The sequence below is a fragment of the Mustela erminea genome, chromosome 4 (genome assembly GCF_009829155.1).
Source record: "Mustela erminea isolate mMusErm1 chromosome 4, mMusErm1.Pri, whole genome shotgun sequence".
Classification (NCBI taxonomy): Eukaryota; Metazoa; Chordata; class Mammalia; order Carnivora; family Mustelidae; genus Mustela; species Mustela erminea.
This window is the reverse complement of record NC_045617.1, coordinates 54,377,477-54,400,070: the sequence shown is the minus strand read 5'-3', so window position 1 is coordinate 54,400,070 and position 22,594 is coordinate 54,377,477. Positions and strand designations below refer to the sequence as shown.

At 44.9% G+C, this 22,594-nt stretch overlaps 1 protein-coding gene and 2 long non-coding RNA genes across 3 annotated transcripts in view; 2 read left to right on the top strand and 1 right to left on the bottom strand.

Annotated features, from left to right (window-relative positions):
* The window catches only part of LOC116588357, a 31,949-nt gene extending 27,508 nt beyond the window's left edge, over positions 1-4,441 (bottom strand). The window contains exon 1 of the long non-coding RNA XR_004284905.1: positions 3,464-4,441. This is a non-coding gene — a long non-coding RNA (uncharacterized LOC116588357). The remainder of the gene's footprint in view (positions 1-3,463) is intronic.
* A 244-nt stretch (positions 4,442-4,685) lies between these two features.
* Positions 4,686-22,594, top strand: part of UST (uronyl 2-sulfotransferase) — a 293,697-nt gene continuing 275,788 nt past the window's right edge. The window contains exon 1 of the mRNA XM_032339286.1: positions 4,686-5,310. Coding sequence (XP_032195177.1) covers positions 5,064-5,310 — 247 coding nt within the window. The 5' untranslated portion in view covers positions 4,686-5,063. The remainder of the gene's footprint in view (positions 5,311-22,594) is intronic.
* LOC116588355 lies at positions 13,871-16,211 on the top strand. Its single transcript, XR_004284902.1, has 2 exons — positions 13,871-14,971; positions 15,937-16,211. It is a non-coding gene; the product is annotated as an uncharacterized LOC116588355 (long non-coding RNA).

The following is a 22,594-nucleotide window of genomic DNA, read 5'->3' as shown; positions in this document are numbered from 1 at the left end:
GTGATTACTTGGATGTTCTAGCACTATACAGACCTGCCCTCCATTCCCCCTACCTCTAATCCCCAACTGGCCAGCCACGGAATAATGAGATTTGACTCAATGAACCTCATTCAATTCCTTCATATTAGAAGCTAACTTTTCTGTCAACAAATATTTATTGAGTGAAGAGCCAGTGTCAGCACTAGCCTAGGTTCTGGGGAAAGAACAGTTAATGAATGAGATAAAATCAGGATATTTATTTTCCAGGGAAGGGAGATAGACACCAAATGAAAAATACCAGCATTTCAGATTATGGTAAGTTCTATGAAGAAAATAAAAGGAGGTGAAGGGAATAAGGAATGTCGGTGTGTGTGCACATTATATATGGGGCAGTTAGGGAAGTCTGCTTTGATAAGGTAGAGCTGGACAGAGACTGGAAGGAAGGTAAAGGGCAAGGCACGTATAGATCTGGGGAAAGAACTTTCTAGACAGGTCCACAAATGGAAAGGCCCAGATAGAGGAGCAAGTTTTGTTTGGCGAACAACGATGGGGCAGGATGCACAGGGAAAAGTGATAGGAGATGAGGTCAGAGAGACAATGGGGCCAGATTGCAAAGGGTACGGGAATGACTTGGGCTTTTCCTCTCTGTGTTGTGGGAGCCATGGGCAAGTTTAGAGCAGAGGAGTGACATTCTGGCTGTTGTGAGGACGGTGAATAGAAAGCGAGAGGCTGGGAGCAGGAAGGCGGAAAGGCAGGAACTTCTGGTGGCCATTTAATTGCCACCTGTCCTTTCCTATTTTAGTACCAGAACCCTGATTATTTGGTGGTGGCTGTGTGCCCAGCTGAAATCTGTTTCTTGGATCTCCCTTAGAACTGGACCATAGTCTTGTGGCTACGTTCTGGCCAAAGAACGGTAAGAAGATGATGGGTAACATTTTTGGAACAGTGTTTAAAAACAACATACTCGGTTGGGAGGAGGTCTTTTTCTTCTTTTGCTTCCTCCTGTTGCCAGCTGGGAACATAAATGTAAGGGCTGGTGCTTCAGTGGCCATCTTGAATCCTCAGGTGACATTTAAAATGAGGATGGTGGAACAGAAAACTCCCACAGCTCCCTGATGAGAGCATGGAGATGCCTCACCCGCTCTGCCCTGCCTATTTCTGGACTCTTTTCACAGGGAGAAATGCACCCCCATGTTGTTCAAGCCATTGTTATTTGGGATTTTTTTTAGTTCAACCCAGCTGAACCTGAATATAACTGATACCAGAGCCCACGGCAATGCTCTAGGTGACAGAGCTGGTGGACCAGAGATGTAGCACAGGAAGTCAGATTCTTGTTATGTTTTTGTAGGTAGAACATTTACGATTTGCAGATGGGTGAGACATGGGAGTGAGGGGAGGAGAAGAAGTAAGGAAGACTTCCAGGTTTTGCGTCAAGTGTCTTGATAGTGCCATTAATTACAGAGAGGCAGAAGGCTGGAAAGAGAGCATGTGGGGGTGTGGGGCTGGGCTAGGGCGCAATCAAGAGTCCAGAGCAGTGACGAGTTGGCCTTGCTAGAAGCAGGGAGAGACACAGTGAGATGGGATGGCAGATAGAAAGCGTGGGCCGTACACTGGTGGAAAAATGGAGGCGCTGCTGTCCAATGCTTCCATTTTCTCAATAAAGCATGAGGCCAGGTCATCAGCTGAGACTGAAGGGATGGAGGTAGAGGGTGGAGATGGGAGGAGAGAGACAGAAGGGTGAAGCAGTCATTTTAGATTGTGGGTTTGCTGGGTAGCAATGAGTGAGCTTCGCTGGACATTTGGGCTAATTTAAAGCAAAGCGATTACCCACACTGTATGTCTTCCTGTAGTCCAGTCTGGTGGCACCGTTGGGTCTCACAGGGTTTTGCCAGGCAAGTACGGACTATACAAAATGAAAGGATGTAGGGAATGAACAAAGGGGTGTTTGCAAGTTGGGGATCACAAGGAAGGATCAGGAATCAGAATTGGAGAAGGAAACAAGTGAACACACAAGCGGAATGATGGATGGAAAAGTTGAGGGCTCCTGAAAAGGCCGAGAAATGGCCAGAGTGTGGACACTCAAGGAGCTAAGCAGAAGGACAGGAACTGATGGTTGGAGGGGGCTATTGTTGAAAATGAGGGGTTCAGATGAGAGAAAGAAAAAGTCATTGAAGAGAGAAGGGATGGAGAAGTCCAAGGTACTGAATGGAGGTCAAGGTGTTAAAGTATATTAACTATAAGACTAAGAATAACAATGGTTAACAAATTCCTATAATGAGTTGATTTATAAAAGGCTTGAATAAAGATACCATTCATCAGTATAAGTACTTCAGATAAATTTATTTTTATTTTTTTTGGTTTTGTTTTAATGGGACATTTAAAGGACTTCAAAGAGCAAAGTTTTACCCCCAAACAAAGATTTACCCCCCAAAATACCAGGCATTTTTTCCCATGTGGAACTTCTTTGTTTCTTGGTTTCTTTCCCTTCTTGAATTTTTATTTTTATTTTTTTCCTTCCTGAGTTTTTAAAGGTGATTAGTCCATTAACGCAATCTTTTAAAAACTGACCTGTTTTTTTTTTCTTTCTAAAATTCTTCATGTCACAGTGTGTTTCTTCAAAGCTGGGCCTCATCCCCTTGTCCTTGCCTCATAACTTTTTCACAATTGAAAAAAAAAAAACACACTTTTTCCCATATTTACTTACTTTTACAGCTGTTTATTTCCTTTCTTCCTGCCTCATCTCCCTGTTATAATCTCACTCTTGCTCACATTCCTTTGTTGAGGGGAAAGAACTGGAAGCTTTCCCAAATTGTTCCAAGAGAGAAGTCTAGACCCTGGGCAGGCCTTGCAAGCACGCAGGACCTTGCACGGTACATCTAATGAAAAACATTCATCTCACAGGGCTAGGCCACAGGTACAGGTCTGATTTGTCAAAGGTGGTCTCTGAAACATCATCAACATTGCTTTGCTTTCCCACCCCTCGGTCCCTCTTCATTAACGCAAAAATTATTAATTGAGAGCCTATTCTGGGCTACTCAGTGTGGTGATTAAAGTAATTCGCATTAATGGGCAATGACTGATTGCCTCAATTCTCTCGGGGGCATTCACATTTCTCAAATGTGCATATTAATCCAAATAAATCTCTGATTCACAGAATAAGTGTGAAACAAACCATTAAGAGTCTATTCAGGATTTTTGGTGACAGAATAAAGGGATTTTCCTTCCCTTGGGATCCCAAAGCAGCCGTCTGATCCCTGAGGAAGTGGGCTAAGACAGAGAACTGGGAAGTAGAGTGTGTGTGTGTGAGACGACCCACCTCATCTCTAACTCTCTCCAGCTTATGATCTATGTGTCTTCATTGTTTCAGAGCAGGAGCGACAGGTACATATAGATTACAGTTAAATTCCATTACTCTTTGATTATAAGCTCTTGCTTTTAGGATCCTATTCCCCAATTTTCCATGGAAACGTTTTCAGATACCCACCTTTAAAAAGGTTTTCAGGAAAACAGTCTTCATAGAGGTCCTGGCTGCTGATTCTTCCTTGCCACTGGTCCTCTGCTATTGGAATGAGAGGAGCCAGAGATGAGGGCACCAAAACTCAAGGTGTCCGTTTCTCAAAGTGGCCTGGGCTCAGTGAGCTATATCTTTTCCTGCAATCGCTGTGCAAATTATGGGAAAAGGATCCTGGCTGGGAGATAGTGCAGTGCAGTGGTTAGGATAGTGGGCTTGAGGGTGGGACAGATATGATGAGTGTGACTCCCAACCCAATTCCTAGGAGCTCTGTGTCCTTGGGCAAGTCACTTTAGCCTCGGGTGGTGCAGCTTCTCTATACAGCAACAAATGATTCTTACTGAAAGTGTAGCTGATGAGAGCAGCCCTTTCGTGCATCGCCCACCTCCATTGCCAGATCTGTGTGGGATGAGGTCTTTCTACCTTGGGGGGTTTTCTTTCAGGCCCAGAGGTTTCCCATGGAATGAAGGGAAATGGGGTATGTAAGGGCTCTTCCCCTTCATCTCTGCTAGAGGAAGGACCTCCTTGAGTCTTGCCTCTCTGGTTGCTACGTGGAGGAGCAGCTCTGTGGAGTAGCTGAAGAGTCAGGGTGAGCAAGAAGAGAGCGTCCTCTTCCCTTTCTCTTCCAGGAGTCGGGGTGCTGAGCCTGGCCCCATGGGGCATGTTTAATTTTAATTCACTCCACTTGCTCTTTGACCATCTCAGTGAAGCCTGGAATATATACCCAAGTACCTTTTACCGGCTTTTTGTAGCCGCTCAGGATACAGAAGGAGAATCAAGTTTCTGAAATGAAAAAAAAATAAAAAATATAAAATACAGATACAGTTAAAGAAGTCGTGCTTCTTCCTGCCCGAGCACTGTTTACAAGAGGGAAGTCAGCGGGGCCCCCAAGAGGTCGCTGGTGGCGCAGAAACTGAGGCCAGATTGTAGAGCAAGGGAGAAGGAGAAAAACACCCAGAAACTTTCTTCCTAGTTGCGAATAATCGCCGCCCCCCCCCCCCCCCCCCCGTCCCTCGGTCAGAGGCAGTAACGTGACACCCGGGAGAAACCCGGAGACCCGAGCGCGGAGAGGGAGGGAAGAGGGAGGAGAGAGAACTGCGGAGAGCCGGAGAGGGAAAGGGGAGGGGAAGGAGGAAAACCCCTGTCAAGGAGGTGGAGCGAGGGGCTGGTGTCCGCCTCCTGTTCCTCCCTGCCGTCTTTTAGAGGAGTCTGAACCGGGACAAAACCCGCCGAGACCGACAGACACAAAGCCGGGGGGTCCACGCTGGCGCTGGAGGCGAGCCCCGGCGGCCGCGAGCGAGCCCGAGGCGCTGCTGGGCGCGGGGCGCGGGGGCGCTAGCGGGCGCGGGCCGAGCCGGGGCCGGGCACCTCGGCCGCTCGGGCCGCGGCGGCGGGGACCATGCCGAGGAAAGTCTCCTGAGCCCGGCAACTTCGGCCCCTCCCCGCCCCCACCCGGGCTGCCCTCCGCGCGGCCCTTCCCATGTGCAGCCGGGCGGCCGGGCTCTCCTCCTCGCAGGCGGATGGGTGACCTTTTCCTGGCACGGGCAGGCTGTGCGAGGCGGCGGAGCAGGCGATGAAGAAGAAGCAGCAGCATCCCGGCGGCGGCGCGGATCCCTGGCCCCATGGGGCCCCTCTGGGGGGCGCCCCTCCAGGCCTGGGCAGCTGGAAGCGCCGGGTCTCCCTGCTGCCTTTCCTGCGCTTCTCCCTCCGGGACTACGGCTTCTGCATGGCCACCCTGCTGGTCTTCTGCCTGGGCTCCCTCTTCTATCAGCTCAGCGGCGGACCCCCTCGCTTCCTGCTCGACCTGCGGCAGTATTTGGGTAAGGAAGGGGGGCGGGCGAGGGCGGCGCCGGCCGCGCGAACTTGTGCGGGGGGTGGGGTGGGTAGAGGGACGCCGGGGACTTGTGGCGCTGCGACCGCCCGCCGGCGCCCCGAGCCTCCCCAAATGGGACTCCCGGGTGCCGGCTTTCTCCCGCGCGTCGGTCCCTCTGCCCCGAGGCGGAGGCGCTGCCTGGGTGGCGCGCGGGGCAGGTACCCCGGACTGGGCACCGCATACCTTCCCCGCCTCTGCCTCTCGGTCTGGGGCGGAGTGCAGGCGTGTGTGTTTGTGGGTGTGTACGAGTGTGTGTTTTCTGGCCCGGAGATGTGGGGATCGGAGAGGGGAAAGCACCACCGCCCCCGGGCTCAGGGCATGGTCAGTGACCGTCGTCCTCAGTCTCGTGAGCACTCCGGGTCGTGCGGGGGTTGGGGTTCGCTCCTCACCCCGCTTGCTTCTGCCAGTTCCTCCCCGCGAGTCCCCCTCCTGCTTGTCAGCTCAGTGGCCCAGAGGCAGTTTTCGGGCTCCGTGCTGACCCTGGGCTGGCTTGTCTTTCGGCAACAGCGAGGCGGACGCGGGGAGCCGCCGCGCCCAGGGAGGGGGCGGTCCGGGGCTGTCCGAGGGCGGGGGTCAGCCTGGCTGGCAGTGTCGCCTACTTTGACCTGAAGAACCTCTGCGCTGCATGTGTTTTTAAAGTCAGAACTTTTTTGGGGGGGGTGGGGGGAGGGCTTGCGCTTGGTTTCTTAAAAGCGCGGCCGCCTATTTTTAGCAGAGGTGAGGAAGGGGTTGCACCCTGGGAGAAAAGAGCGGCTGCAGAGAGAGGGCGTGACCCGCAGCTCTGAGGCGCGGGGAGGGCGGTGCCAGAGGCAGGCAAGCGCAAGCCCAGGTCCCCGGACCGCGGCTGGCGCGCGCCCAGACTCAGGGAGGCTGCAAATCTCTCACCCGTCGTGGCCAGAAGAGGTTTTGCAGGGGCGGGGTGGGGGACGGGGAGAGGCAGGGGAGCCGCCAGCTCCTCGCAAAGGTCCGAGGGGATGAACCTGAGCCACCGGGCAAACATCCGGCATCTGCCTGCCGGGAGCCGGTGTGCAAAGGGAAGCCTCCGAAGCGCTGGACCGTATCGGGCCGAAAGACTCCAGTTGGCTGGAGGCTGCCACACTTCACCTCAAAAGTCCCCCCCCCCCCCAGTCGCAGAAGCCACAGGTCTAGCTAGGCTGTGTCGGGAGCGTTTTGATATATAAAAGCAGGTAAAATCATGTTCCTTCCTTGTAGAGAAGCTCAGATTTTAAAGGTTTCAGTAGAAACTTCGGAGAGCTATGGTTTTTTAAGATGCTTTACGGAAAATATTGTCCAAGCAGATTTCCAAAGCACAATCCTTAGCATCTGGTTTCTTAGAGGATTTGGGAGAATATGCACTTTTATTAGGGAATCAAATCTCTTCTCTCCCTGAGTTCTGGATTTTGGAGTCTCCGTAGCTTCTTAGATTGAGACACCTGCTAGTGCTCCAAAGCGAACTTTTTTTCCTTCCTTTTTCTTTCTTTCCTTTTTTAAGAGTTAACAACATCTCAGCATTAACTAGCATTGGGAAGTGTTTTTGAAGTCCAGGGGTCTATAAAATCTGATGATGAATTCTTTGTTGAAATTCCCCTTAAGCAAAATGTGGAGGCCATTGAGGCAGGAAAAACAGTGGATGGGGAATGAGGGTATCTGTTTTTAGTGTCCTTAAGAGCACTTGGCTTTAGGCAGGGCCCTCAAACTTCCTGGGCCTTAGCTTTTTCATTAGTAAAGTTAGGGGCTGGACTAGGTTGTATCTCAGACCTCCACCCAGGTCCTGAAATGTTGTGTTTCTGATCCCTTCTCAGGGGCAGGAAGTCCTGAGAGGTAGAAAGAACAAAGGCTATACCAGGGGCAAAATCAAGAAACTGAACTATCCAGCATGTTAACCTTTTGAAAATTGAGCCAGAGTCTGTTGTTCCCAGAATTGAGTGCTTTCATCCTATATTTCAAAAAATGAGACCTGATAAATTTGGGGGCTCAGTTACTAGAAGGATGCATTCACTCAGGGAACTGGGAAGAACTTATGGGGCAAACATTGCTCCTGCTACTACTAACTCATCATCAAGTTTCTGACTGACATGATGGGTGAAAAAAATGACATCACTGTGAACTGAAAATAAGACACCTTGGCCAAATTTGCTCCCTGTTGTTTTGTTACATAAATATAATGATTTGGGGCGAAAGTGTGCTTGTGGTCTTAAGAGGGTCTAAAATATACCCTTAATAATATAAGGCCAAGGTGTCTGCAGAATACTTACCCCTCGTTTACTCCATTCTATTATTTTAGTGTCTGTCAAAACAAAATTCGTGGTTAGTAAACATATCCTCTCAATTTCCTGAGTTAGGCAATTTTGGAGACAACTATTTTCCTTAAATGTAAGTTCATATAAAGTCAAAATTTTCCAAATTGAAATATTTATAGCAAAAAATTTTCTTGACAGGAACTTATTTTAATATACTTAAATAATATAATACAACTCCACATAGTAGCTACTTGATATTTATAATAAACTGAACCTATTTTATCAAATAGGTCATATGATATTTAACATATTGAATATTCTCCCAGCAAAGCCAGAAGATAGGACCATTCATGATAAAAGCTAACATTCATTGTGTATGTTCCAGTAAACACACATGCAGAGTGAAATTGTACCCACATACCAATATTACAGTAAGCTTCGACTGTTGTTACCAACACCATTTTTGGTGTGAGAGAAATAAGAACACAGAGATTCACAGACTTGCTGAAGGACACACAGCCGGTAAGGCAGGACTTGAACCCCAATCTGTCTGCTTCGAGCACCTATTGCATAACTCTACAAGCAGCCAAAATGAGAGGGGAATCTGAAGAGCTGACTGGCTAAAAATAATCTCATTATGTATTTGCATAATTTCGCTTTCTTTGATACTTTTAATGTGAGTATCTTAAAGGGCCAGCAGAGAAGGAAAATAAGTCAAGCAGCTGGTCTGTCTGCTCTTAGCTCCGCCTTCCTGTATTAATTTCCCTGTACCGGGGAACTCAGCTCTCCCAGAGCCACACACCTGGGTGGGGGGGTGCGGTCAATTACAATCTTAAATTCCTGAGCTTTCTGTCTTCCTTTAGCAGGTTGTTCTTTGTCTAGGCTAGTAGTTTTCAGTGTGTGGTCCCTGGACCAGCAGCAATCACCTGGAAACTTGTTTCAAATGCAGATTCTCGGGGCTCATTCCAGACCAACTGAATGAAAACGAATCTGGGCCCAGGACCCAGCCGTCTGTATTTAAGCAAGTCTTCCAGGTGACTCTGATGCAGCCTGAAGTTGGAGAACCATTGTTCCAGGGCAAAGCTTTCCTTTCAGAATGCCTCCTATATAGTTGAGTGAAAGAAGGGAGGTACAAGAGAGGTGATTCAGAAACTATTTTAAAGGTGATGTGCCTGGTTTTATCTTTTACAGATCAACTTTTAAAAATGCATCTGCTTTGCTGCTTAAGCCCCATTGTTTCAAGGGAAGGACCAGCCAACAGCTGCAGCTCCAGCTGGTTTAAACTCTTGGAGGTTAGGAGATACATGGAATGGAGTGAAGCTGGCAACCAGAAGGAATAGTGGGGAAGGAAGGGGAAAGGAGGCACTGATGATGCTTTCTCTTCCCACAGATGCTGGGTCAAACAGTTCTTGTTTTCTCGTTTGTTTGGGAATGGGCAAAGTGTGTTCTCCTTAAAGGTACTTTCTGCGGCAACGGATTTGAAAAAATCAAAGTAAGTTGGGAGCAGGGTGGATTTTGCAGTAATAACTGTGGTCTTGATTTTTTACCTCCTTGAAATGGGTCGAGGGAGAACAAACACATACAGTGGGGTAAAATGCGTGGGTTTGGCAAATGGCTATCCTTAAGCTTTGGGACCATTGTTTTTCTAATTCAGTGAAATTCTTTGCCTTTTTGAAGTGGCATTCAGACCTTGATTTGCTATGGAAAACAAATAAAAATCAAGTAAAATCTCCCCCAGAAATTAGGTTATGATATAGCCTCTGCCCGTAGTCTCATTACTTATGAGCTGTGGAAATACCAGAAACTTGGAATAACACTCGTTACCCTGATGTAAACTGAATAAAGCCAGATGGCTTACTACCCATCTTCTACAACTGGCAAACTAATGATTTACCATCAAGCTTTGGATATGGCATTTAGCCTTTATGGGAACTGAATCTGTTGGGTCGATCTCAAATTGACATGCTTTCCTTTCCATTTTTTAAATTATACTACTTTAAAGGGAGATACACTACTTCTATTTCAGTTTTCAGAATTGTCAATCTTTATATATATTCTATATGAGCCTGGCAATTTCCAGTCAAAAAACGAGAGAGAAAGAGACGGAACTTCATCGAATTTGAAGTTCCCCAGGTTTAAACGAATTTAAAGAAAATGTGAAAAATAGAGACCCAGATCCATTACAAAATCATTTCTTTCAACCTTAAAAGTCAAATTTAATTTTTCTTCTACACATCAGGCATGGTTTAAATATAGCTGCTCTGGGCCCCAGACAGCAATGTAGGAAATGAATGGATTAAATGTGATGTGATCAATAGAAATTGTTGACATAAAAAGAAAATGGCATTCTTGTTCATAGCTGCAAATGTGTCCTATAGTGTTGGCTGGGGACACAGTAGCCCTGTATTAGAGGAAGGACAGAAAATGGAATTCAGCTATGGCAGACTGTTCTGTAAACACATGGCATGAATGCCAAAAAGCATTCTGCCTTGTCAACTATTTTTGATGTAGACTAGTCTTAGTATGAATTGTTTAAAAGTCTGTATAAATATGTATTATCTGGATACTATCTTTCCTCAAATTCCCTGTCATCAATCCAGGTTTAAAACACTAGTTGGCTTTGTATTTGAGAAACCAGGAGGAAAGTGGTCAAGCTTGTTGGGTCCCAGAAGAAATAGTATCTTCTGCTTCCCCCGAGGGTAGTTCAGGGACAGACACTGTAGTTTGCTCTGCAGCTGTCCTGAAGGGGAGCAGTGATGGACAGAGCATGGCTGCTTGAATTGTGAGAAGTTATCCCTTGCTCTTTCTGCTTTTGCTTGTGTTTCTATTTAGAAAGGTGTTTAGACTGGACCACAAAGAAATGTCTTACCTGTGTTGATTTTTGTTATAGAAACTCAGCTTGCAGCAATGATCACCATAAACCCTTTCATTTATTAGAAGTGGAAACCCAAGCACAACTATTCCATCAAAAAATTTTAAAAAATGTAGAGACTGTTGGGTAAGAAAATTCCAAATGAAGCCCATTTTGGTATTGCTTTTCATTGTTAAAAGTTTTCTTAAGATATGATTTAGAAATCACACAATTCAGACATTTAAAGTTCTTAAAAGTTTGATAGTTTTTGATAGTTTTTAGTATATACATAGGCAAACGCAACCATTCCTATAGTTGATGTTAGAGAATTTTCATCAGCACAAAGAGAAACCCCGCACCGTTTGACTGTCACCTGTTCCTCCATCTCCTCAGCCCTAAGTCAACTCTCATCTACAGTCTGTCTCTATAGATTGGCTGGTTCTGGACATCTCCTAGAGATAAAACCATACAATATGTGGCCTTTGTGATTGGCTTCTTTTGCTTGGCTTATTGTTGTTGTGGTTCATTCATGTTCTAGCATGTATCCCAACTTCAGTCCTGTTAATGGCAGAATAATAGTCCATGGGATAGACCACATTTTGTTTATCCATTATAGGTTGATGGACATTTGGGTTGTTTCTATCTTCTATGAATATTTGTGGACAGGTTTTTTAGCTTAAAGACCTATTTTCTGTTCCTTGGGGTATATACTTGGAAGTGGATCACTAGGTCATATGGTAATTCTATATTTCATTTATTGAGGAACCACCAAGCTGTTTTTCACAGAGGCTGCACCATTGTAAACCCCACCAGCAGTGTATGAGAGTTTGAGTTTTTTTTTGTTTTAAAGATGTTATTTATTTATTTGACAGAGATCACCAGTAGGCAGAGAGTCAGGCAGAGAGAGGAGGGAAGCAGGCTCTCCGCCGAGCAGAGAGCCCGACACAGGGCTTGATCCCAGGACCCTGAGATCATGACCTGAGCCGAAGGCAGAGGCTTTAACCCACTGAGCCACCCAGTCACCCCGAGAGTTTGAGTTTTTCTGCATTCCCATCAACACTTGTTATTTTTCATTATTTTGATTATCATTACCCTTAATGGTTGTGACATGGTATTTCATTGTGCTTTTGTTTTGCATTTGCCTAATGATGAGTGATGTTGAGCATCTTTTCATGTATTTATTGGCCGTTGTATATCTTCTTTGGAAAAATGTGTATTCACATCCTTTGCCCACTTTTTTTTTTTTTTAAAGATGCATTTTAGAGAGCAAGAGTGTGCATGGAGGAGGGACTGAGACAGGAGGAGAGAAAATCTCAAGCGGACTCTATACTGAGTGTGGAGCCCGATGTGGGGCTTGATCTCGTGATGAAGATCATGACCTGAGCCAAAACCAAGGCTCCATTGCTTTGCCACCCCGGCAACCCCCTTCATCCATTTTTGAATTGGGCTGTGTTTTTGAGTGTTAAGGGTTCTTTATATATTCTGGATACTAGACCCTTGTCAAATATATAATTCTGCTATTTATTTTGAAGTTGCAAAAGATGGTACTGGCTGAAACCCCGATACTGTTATGGATTGTTCTCTATTATAGGTGTGTAAATTCTCAAGGGGCAAAACAGTTTCATTCTTTAGTCACCTTCAAAGTGCTAAGAACACTGTCTGGGTATTTAGTACATTCTAAATAAATTCCTAACAATTAACCAAAACCAAGGATCTCTTCAAAAGAATTTTGGGGGGTCTTGTTTACCATCATGGATCACTTTGAATCGGAAACATTTTGGTTGTCTACGTTTAGCTGTCATGTATGAAACTTTATGTGGAGCTGGCACCAACCCATTTTATAGATGTCACAAAGATTACTGTGACTTATATGTGAAATATGTGTTTAGCTAATTTTGAACAGCAGATTATAGTACAATAGATGTATTTTGTCCTATATTTGCTCACTGTAATGGAGCTGATAAGCTCAGTAGGGGAAAATATTTGGGTACATCATGTCCATTATACAAGTACTACAAGGCTCCCAAGGAGATCTTGGACATTCTCATAAAATTAGAAGTCATATTCAGTTCATTTCTTATTCACACTGTGCTACAACATAGAGGACACATATATAGGAACAGGATTACGTGTGTTTCTCTTTAGTAAATTAACTTACGAATTTTAGAAAGAAATACTAGTTGCTTTTCCTAAAAGTGTTAGATGTTTTTAGTATGTTTTAAAAATATGTGTTATCAAAATGAGAAGCTTTAGGATAGGTACAGTCAATACTATGTGCTTGGCAGAGGCTCAATTTGCATAGTGTGTAACACTCTCCTACTGAAAGTGACCTGGGAACCAGACAGCTGTTTAGTGTTGTCTGTAATTTCCCAGAGACAGACCCTGCCTTATTTTTCTGGTCTCATTATGTGGCTACACTTCTGCAACAGCCCCTCTGCTGATGGTTTAGGAAGCTCACATTCCAATGATGATCTCTGAACTCCTGTCATTAGTTCATGGTCATGTCTGAAGTTGTGATAGTCTACCTTGTGTTTTGATAGTTTGTAGGCAAGCTCCTTGGAAGGAGGAAGCTTCTCCAATACCTTCCATCTCTACTCTAACACCTCTCCTGGGTGCTCCACACAGACCCTCAGGAACTATCTGTGGATTCCGTATATTTGCTGAGCAGACTGTTCTTCGTGAAGGTTCCACATCCTGTTTCGTTTGGTCTCTATTTTAAGTAGAGAACATGAGGAGGAGTGCCAGGAAAGACTTAAGCTCAGGTGATGTCTACGGCCTGTCTCTTCCTGTCTCTTCTCTTCTTGGCTGTTTGAAGCATATGTTCCAAGCAAAGATATTAAAGCCACTATGACATAGAGTTCTGTAAAGATTTCCTTTGTGCATGGGGATAATTGTCTGCCTTTTACCTGTGGAGATTTGGAATTACATTTACAGAGTTCTCCCTGTATAATCAAGAATATCTGAGCTCAGTCTAGAGCTTTGGCTGCATATGACTAGAAAGCAGACTTCTTGTTTCTTGTCGTTTTCCCAAACCCTGACCAGTTGTTTCAGGAGCTTGCAGATGGGTTATTTCTCTCTCTAAGACAGTGTCTTCCTTACCTAGTGATTTGTATTAAATTAGCTAGTCCACTGCCAGCATGACAAAGATGACATGGTTTTTGAAGTCCTGAGCAAATGGATTTAAACTGAGAAGGGCAAATTAGGACAAAATAAAATTAGGGTTTGGTGCACAAACCCATTGACCCTTGTTTGAGGAAGGGTATTAATATCCCCTTAAGTCGAGGCTTTGATTAAGCAATTCTTACTTCACTCATTGGTGGGTGATTTAAGTAATTATTTTACATTTAGCCCTACTGCATTTCTGGAAACACCACTGATTTTTTTTTTTTCCCCTAGCTCGGTGAGTATAACTTTCACAGTCTTGATGACAATAGAAAAGAAAGTGTTCTGAAACACATAAATTATTTTGTTCAGTCATTCAGCAAATATTCATGGAAGGCCTGTGGGCCAGAAGCATCAGACGTCAGGAAGAACAGAAGCTTTAGAGCAGAGATTTTGATGTGAATCCCTGCGCTACTACTTACCTGGGAGAACTTGGGCAATTGTCTTAACTTCTCTGAACTTCAGGTGTGTTGAGCTATACGATGGGCTTGATAAGTGTTGTTTTATAGGATAAATATCTAACCCAGGGCCTGGCATTCGGATTAACAAATGTCCATTTTCTCACTTGGTCCTTTGCTTTTCTCAGGCTCCCTTTCCTTCTGGCATGAATGCATCCATGCACGGGGACGCACACCCATGCAAACCCATCCTGCTGGAACGTGCAGACCCATCCTAACTGAGAACTATGAATGTACTAAACTAGAGTTCTTGTGGCTTATCTCGTCACCCGCGCCCTCAGATTGGTGAGGGCATTTCAACAGCTGGCCAGTCCCAGTCATTTGCCCCATTAATTATACACACACCAACCTTCCAACTTCTTCTCTCTGTTGCTTCCTGGAAACAGTCTTGAAAGAACACATTCTGTGCACAGCATGCTTTGAACTTATCCACATTTATCTTTTTCCCCCCAACCCCACATTTATCAAATAAAAATAGTTGTGCAGAGGGGGTATGGTGCAGCCGATGCTCTGGGATGGCCCACTGTTTGAGGACAGGGTCTGTAACTCATGCCCTATCAAGCAATCAGAATGCCAGGCTAACACTGTGACAGCTGTGAGAACTTCTCTCACTTAAGACGGAACTACCAGGTCCCGCAGTACGGCCGCTTGCTTTTCTCTGTTCCTGCTTCCCTTCTGTTGGAGGTCAGGACTAGAGCAGTGGACCTGAGTCACGGAGTCACGGATCCTGTCTTTGACGGGAGGCTGGTGAACTTGCCTCTGTTTTGCATATTCTGCTTCTTCCTGTTGCCTGGACCTTCCCTGCCTTCCCTGGGTGCTGACACGTGTGAGATCCACAGGCCATCACTCTCTCTGCTGTAGCTGGTCACTCATGTCCTGGAGAAGCTGAAAGCAAAGGTGATTTTACATTATTTAATAGAAAGTTAAATTTTGTTTAGAAAAACCATGACCTTGCAATTCCAACGCGGAGCTTCCTGCTTTGACTCCCATCAGCTGTAGGGTTTCCATATGGATTTGATGGTCCATCTAAGACTATGACCCAGTGGCCAGGAATGGGAAAATAGGGGTGGATTTGGGGTTCTTCAAAGAGAGTCTCTAGGTGATTTTTATATGTAGCCCCAGGAGATGCTGCCTCTTTTCTCTTTAGATCACTGAAGGAGGTGTTGTCTAAGGTTCTGCCTACTCTTTTTATTTTTTTTAAGGATTTTTATTTATTTGTTTATTTTATATGTAGAGAGAGGAGAGAGTGAGGGAGTGAAAGACCGCACAGCAGGAGGAGCAGAGGGAGTGGGACAAGCAGACTCTGCGATGAGCGCAGAGCCCAATGCCAGGTTCCATCTCACGACCACAAGATCATGATCTGAACTGAAATTGAGTCTGACACTTAACCCACCGAGCGACCCAGACACCTCAAGTCCCGCCTACTCTTAAAATCACGTGTTCAAAGAGATAAAAAGCCATTTAACTGCAGCAACTAAAATCGTAAGGCTCTTTCCTTTGGTACCAAATGCTTATTTAAATGATTGTAGGAATCTAGTGACTAAGGCAAGTAGAAGACACAAAAACTTTTTAGGCCATTATTTTCAAAGTCTTAATCATAGCTTTCTGTTTCGTTGTTGTTTTTGTTGCTTTGTCTTCATTAAAATTGGCACCACTCCCCCAATGTCACCAAGCTGCAACAGCCTATCTAGACAATACTGGGAGAATCTTGTTCCAGAAATTGTGGGAAACAGAATGCCCCTAGAAAGTCAGAGAGAGAAAGCAGAGGAAGACATGTCTTTCCAGCATTCAGAGTCTAACAATGTGAGAGAAAGAAAGAAGGAAAATGGGTAGGAATAAGTATGTTCTGTTTTTTGAAGTAGGGTCTCACAGCCTCTCTCTGCTGCCAGCTACCGGCCATCCTGTTCCACTGTGGATAGCTCCAGTGGCCGAGGGAGCACATTATGATGTGGCGAGCTACTTCCGTCTGCTTCTGCTAGTTCTTCTGGAAGCTACACGGAATACTCTATTGGACTGTATCATCTTTCAGAGGATTGAGGATAAGAAGATGACTGTCATTCCCCTCACAGAAATATGTAGATCTCAGTAGTTCCTCATCTGAAGTCACCTTCAGACATAGACAGTGCAAACAACAAAGGAAAAAAATAAAAGACTGTAAAAGTAGAACCTTCTGAACAATGGTACCCTATAAATAAGGCAGAAGACCCAGACTGGGGACAGATGTTTCTCTAGGAAATGGGATTAATATGTAGCTATGTAAATGTTCAATAAATCAATTGAAAGGAGAAATAATTCATGAGATAAATGGGCAAAGAATATGAGCAGGCAGTTAGAGACAAGGAAACACAGAGGGCCAGTAAGTGTATGAGAAGACAAAATGGCCTCCATTCTCTTAAGTACCTTAACCACTTGCCTCTGTCTCTGGAGCCCTTCGCTGGCCTGTAGAACTAAGGAAACTTCCAACTGCCTCTGCTTGCAAGCCTACTTTGCGGAGAGGGCTCACTGTCAGAAGTGCCTCTTCTAACCCGTCCTCTTCTGAGATTGACCAGCACATCCATCACCACTGTGTGTTATGATAGGGGAGGGGAGGCAGGGTAGCTCTCGGGACCACTGACACAGGCCCGAAATACTGAAGTCTTGGTAAGTTTTTGGTGCCACCTTTGTGTTGGGTGGGCTGCTCACTGAGATGCCCTTCTCCACACTCACAACCGGAGCCAGTGAACCTCACACAGTCAACCCCCAGCAGCGCCCTGCGCCTGCTTTGCCTCCCTCCATCACCGACGCTTTGCTGAGTCTGTAAGAAGCAGGGCAGAAGACACTGATGTCGCACGCTCAGAATGCAGCATCTTGCCTGGGAGTGTTTTCTCAATATCTGGGAAAAACAAGTGAAACTGACTCATCTGGTTGGAGTTCTACAGAAAGATGATTGCAGATTTCATGCGATTTCATTCTGCTTTGGTGTCAAAATTCAGCCAACGATGTGCCAGAAAATGTGTGTAAAATCACATACAGATTTAGACACTCGAAGAGGAAGTTATTTTTACCAGGGCGGGGAAGGAAACAGAAAGTGACAGTTGGCAGGGAAGTCAGGGCAGGGCTGAGTAAGGAGGTGAGGTGTGTGCACAGCTGGGATGCGGGCTCGCTGGACCGGCCAGGGGTAGGGGTGGGGGGCCTGCAGCATGGTCGCCTGTTAGCAGGTCGAGTGAGGAGTTCCTGTGCCGCAGACCTCCCCAGAGGGCAGTGTTGACATAAGCTCTGAGGAGAATGCCAGCTGGAGCGGTTGTGAGGGTGACATTGGTCCCACCCAAGACGCGCTGTGTGCTGTCCGGGGCTCTGTCACAAGAGCCTCTCTCAAGAACCGCGTAGGACACGGATGTGACTGTGGAGCAGAGGATTCTGGAAAGCTATGCAAATATAAAACCAAACGGGGCAGCGTCTTTATTTTGCTTTAGCAGATGATGGGAGTGAGGCCGTGTTATTTTGTTTGCTTGGGCTTTTCCCAATTCCAAAGGCTGCCCTTGCTTGCTGGCCCAGCGGAGATCCAAGACCTTACAGAGTCTGAAGTATTTGTGGTTATGTTCTCCTCGTCCTGCTGTGAGATGAAGAGGTTTCCAGAAGTTAACGGGAAGGAGAATGAAGGATTTGTGAGGATCCATAACCTCTTTTTATTGCCCTTTTCCCTTGGGCAAAGGATGTCTAGAGTGAGAACTTAGCGATGATATTTGAGTCTCCTTTGTTTGTAGTTTGATGATGAACTTTTCAAAAACATTTGGAAAAGACTATCCAAGCATTCTTGCACCTTGCTGTCCTGTTCCTTACGACTGGGGAGAGGTGTGTGTGTTCTCTGTGCCTGTGTTGTGAAATGTACACGGTCACGGCCGTGCCGCTCTGGTTCTGACATAGAGTGTGTGTGTAGGTAAAGGTGATAAGGGTGCTCCCTAGCTTGGAGGGGGAACCTACTAGAACAGACTTGGGTTCCCGGGAAGGCTTCTATTTTTGTCTTTCATTTCTTTCATGGCATAATGCATTGCTCTTTGAAAACATAGCCCCCTTTGTCCAGATTTTTTTTTTTTTTTTTTTCTGGCCACCTTGTTGGAATGATAGGTGACCTTTTGTTTATTTCAGAGTAAGACTTGCCCACAAGGCTTTTTTTCTTTTTTTAATTTAATATTTTATTTATTTGAGAGAGCAAAAGAGCAAGAGAGAACACACAAACGGGCGGGACAGCAGGGTAGAAGCAGACTCCCCACTGTACCCGTACAGGTGCACAAATACAGGGCACCTGTATTTGTTAAAAGCTCCCAAGTAGTTCTAATATGTACTCCCCACAACAGGGAGCCCAATGTGGGGCTGGATCCCCGGACTCCGGGCTCATGAGCCAAAGGCACACTCTTAACCCACTGACCTGCCCAGGAGCCCCGTCCACCAGGGTTATGCTTCATGGAAGGTTCACATCAGTGAGCCTTAAAGGATCAGAGAACATACGTTTTCCCATAGCTTTCACATGCCCACCCTCCTTCATAGTCACCTTGGTAGTTACCCTCTCTTGTTTCCATCTTGTTCCTTCAGCAAATGTCTGTCAAATGTCACTGAAGTGCACGCAGGGGTCTGCCTTCTGCTTGGAAGGGCAGAGAAGGCGAAATAGAGAGAGGGATGAACAGAGGCCTTTGGGAGGTTACCGGAGGAGAGAAGAAGCAGTATTTGTGCCCGACTGTGGAGAGGCTGACGATCTCTTTGGTTAAGGCCCTGTTTGTGCCAGTCTCGAGCTCTTTGGCCTGGCTGCATGATAGAATTACCTGGGGACCTTTGGACAATGCTGATTTCCATTCATTTGGCCCGGGATAGTGGAGTGGGAGGCGGGGGGCGGGGGGCGCGTCCTGGGCACCTGTATTTGTTAAAAGCTCCCAAGTAGTTCTAATATGCAAGCAAGGTGGAGAATACCCGACACGGAGACAGGGGACATCGTGTGCTCACGAAGTCCTCTTCCAGTGCAGTTAGGGACATTTCACTTAATCTAAAATCGCTTATTAGGTTGTGACCTAACCCTTTAACTTTTGGCTTCTCCACACCAGCTCTTCTCAAACTTGAATGGCATTCAGATCACGTGGGAGTTAGTTAGACTATAGATTCGGGTGCAGTAGATCACGGTGGGGCCTGGGATTCTGCATTTCCAAGAAGCTCTCAGGCCTCGCCAGCGTGCTCCCTGTGCTCGCATTGGAGGATTTGAGTAGCAAAGGTCCACACTGCAGCATTTCTAGGACATCACTGATACTTGTAAACAGACCCATGAGTCAAAGTACAGCCCAGCCCCCTAAAGATCTGTGCATTTAAACATTTTAGAAAATTCTTCTTTTTTAAAAGATTTTATTTTTAGGTAATTTCTACACCCAACGTGGGCCTCAGACTAACAACCCTCAGATCATGAGTTGCATGTTCCAACAACTGAGCCAACCCCTAGAAGCGCCCTTTAAACTTCTTTAGAATTGAATTTTCATTCACCAATTTGATTGTTTGAATTTAAGAACACTAGATTTTTCTTTAGTGAGAATTACACACTTGCGTGATTCAAATTTAAAATGCCTGTTTTTTTTTTTAATTTCTTTTTATCTCTGTAATCCACAGTATTAAAATGTAGGCTGTTTGGAGATATGTGAATACAGATTTTGAACTAAGGTCAAGTTTATTAATAAGCATTGGAAATAAAACAACTGGTGTTGGGTATGAAGTTTCTTCATAGTTGTTGCCGATTCCTGCACCGTTTTAAATTTTCTTGCTGAGGCCTAGCATCAGAGTTCTTTGCCAAGTGTCCCTCTTATCCAAATACTCCGGGTGAAGGCTTTTTATGTTGTTGTTTTTAATAGCCAGAGCAAATAATGCAAACAGAGCAAGTAATTAGAAGGACTTGGTGTCACGCTTTGACAACACAATTTTAAGAAATAGTTAGACCCTTAGTACATGCTCACTGGAGGAAACTGGAAAACAGAAAAGCACAAAGAAGAAAAGAGAAAGCATGTTAATTGCTTTATTCACAACTGCTTTGGTTTGGTTACACCTTCCTCCCGACTGCAGAATCACAAAGGCCCTTCCACGCCTTGACACATTTCTCTGCAAGGTTGGTTTTCATGGCAGGGTATCTTGGGAATGTTCCGTGATTCCTTTAGCAGGGTCGGTTTCATATTTAGGCTCTTTCCAGTTTTCCGATATTCTAGATACAGCTGTGATGAACATTGTTCAGCTGTCGCACTCTTGTCTACTTCCCTGGGATAAATTCTTAGACTTGGAACGGCTGGAGCAGAGTGCGTGCCCGTGTTAAAATCGCTCTTCATGCAAACTGCTGTAATTTTTGGTGTAATTCACCAGCAGTCTGTAACCTGTTTTTCTCATACCCTGACAAAATACTGGATATGATATTGTAAAACCTCACCCATTCCATGGGTGAAAAGTGATATTCTCATGCTATAATTCCCATCTGCCTGTATATTAGTGACATCGAGCAATTTGACTATAAGACACGTTTCCTCTTTGGAGAATGAGTTTTACCCTTCCCCATTTTTTCCCCTCTAGGTGTGTTCTCCTTTCTTTTATCAACTGTAAGAGTTCTTTCAGGATGGAGAGTATTAACCCTTCCCCTCCTGGTTTTTCATTGCCCTTTGGTTTTTTAATCAATATCTTTTATTTTTCTCGTGCACTAGTTGATGTTCTTCTGTTTATTATTTTTTCTTTACTTTTATGGCTTTTTTTTTTAGATTTTTTTTAAATTATGTTCAGTTAGCCAACATATAGTGCATCATTAGTTTTTGATGTAGTGTTCAACATTTAGGAAGGCCTTTAATCCTGACATCAAGTGTGTAGTCTGTATGTTTTCTTCTAGTTTGTTTGTTGTTTCCTTATTTCATTCACTTTCTCACCCTTCTGGGACTTATTCTAGTGTAAATTAACTCAATGATTTTGCAAGTCTGGCTGGAGAAAAAGTCGTCATACTTGAATGTTGTCATTCTTGAACAGTAAATTAATTTTTCAAACATTGAAATGAACTGATTTGACGTTATCATTTTTAGAGGCTTCAAAACTCCTGTTTGCCATCTAATCTCACACTTTCGGAGGCGGGAGGGCTTCGGAGGCCAACCATTCCTTCTCTGTAGTGCTAGAACCCAGTGGCTGGCCTCTTCTTCCACTGTTTCTCCCAGTCATACCTCTGTGCACAGGGCCCCGCTGCCTAGCCATGGCAGTTGTTTCTGGACATAACTGTTTGTGTGTCCATGCATTGCACAGTTGCTTGCACTCCGGGTAGGCAGCCATGACCACTCTCCCTGCCTGCCCTGTCTGAGTTGCTCTGTCACAGCATCGGGCAAATTTAGAAGTCTTAGCCTCTTGGATTCTTCCTGGGTCTCTCACTGAAAGCTAAAAATGAGCCTCCCAAAGCCACAAGCACCCTTTTCAGTCTGGCTAGAAATTTAGCAGAGGGTGGAGCTCCTTAAGGACAGCCAGGCTCTACCAGCAGTTGGCCCTTTGCAGCATCGTGGGGACAGAAATCATGTTAACACTATTTTTATAAACAACTAAATGACAATAAGTTATTTCGTTCCCATGGGCTGTTATTCTTTTAAATGTTTATGAAACTCAAGGGATCACAATTTGAAAACACGGACATTTAAAGGCCAACCATATGGTCTAGCAGAGCTGCATTTTCTTTTCAGGAAATCATGTTTCGACTGTGAACTTGCCTTTAACAGGATGTTGAGTATTTCGGGAGGCAGTGTGGTGTAACAGAGCATTGGGTTTCCAATCAGAAGTCTTATGTTTGAGTCCTGGCATTGCCACTGTGCAGCTGTGTGACCTTGGGTAATTCACTTAACCTCTCTGAATCTCCATTGGAACTTTAGAGGGGCTCTTTCTGTTCTAGAACAACAGCCAGCAGATTCTAAAGACAATGCTGTCTCGTACACTGCTGCCTGGAATCCTGTGAAAACTTGGATTTATAATATCTGCCAAAACACATCTTCATTTTAATTATTGAGGCAGAAGCCTGGCCAGAGGAGGTGGCACTCCAGAGGGTAGGAGTAGGAGGGAAGTTGCTTAATTATGAGAAGTGTGTATGTGTATGTGTCTTCAAACAAACCAACCCATCAAAATTCTGCCTTTCAGCTTTCACACACAGGGTTATTTGTTGTGTATATAGTTCTGCTCTCTCTTTCACAGTTTTCTGTGGGAAGACGACCTAAGATAATGTAAATTACATTTTAATCTACTGGATCTTTTTACTCTTTCCCTATTTTCCTTAAGGAATAAACAAAGAATTTTTTAAAAAAATATGTCTTAAGACCTCTGGCGGTTTCATTTTGAATTTACAAAGAATAGTTTGATGATTAGAAGTTCTAAAAACACTTACCCCATGATCATTTGGTAAGTTTTTAATTTTTTCAATACTGTTTTCAAAATTTGTGTGCTAGAGACACAAAAGTTCTCCCAAGAGCTGCTGGTCTAGTGTCTGATATAGATGTATAAATTTATCATTTTCAT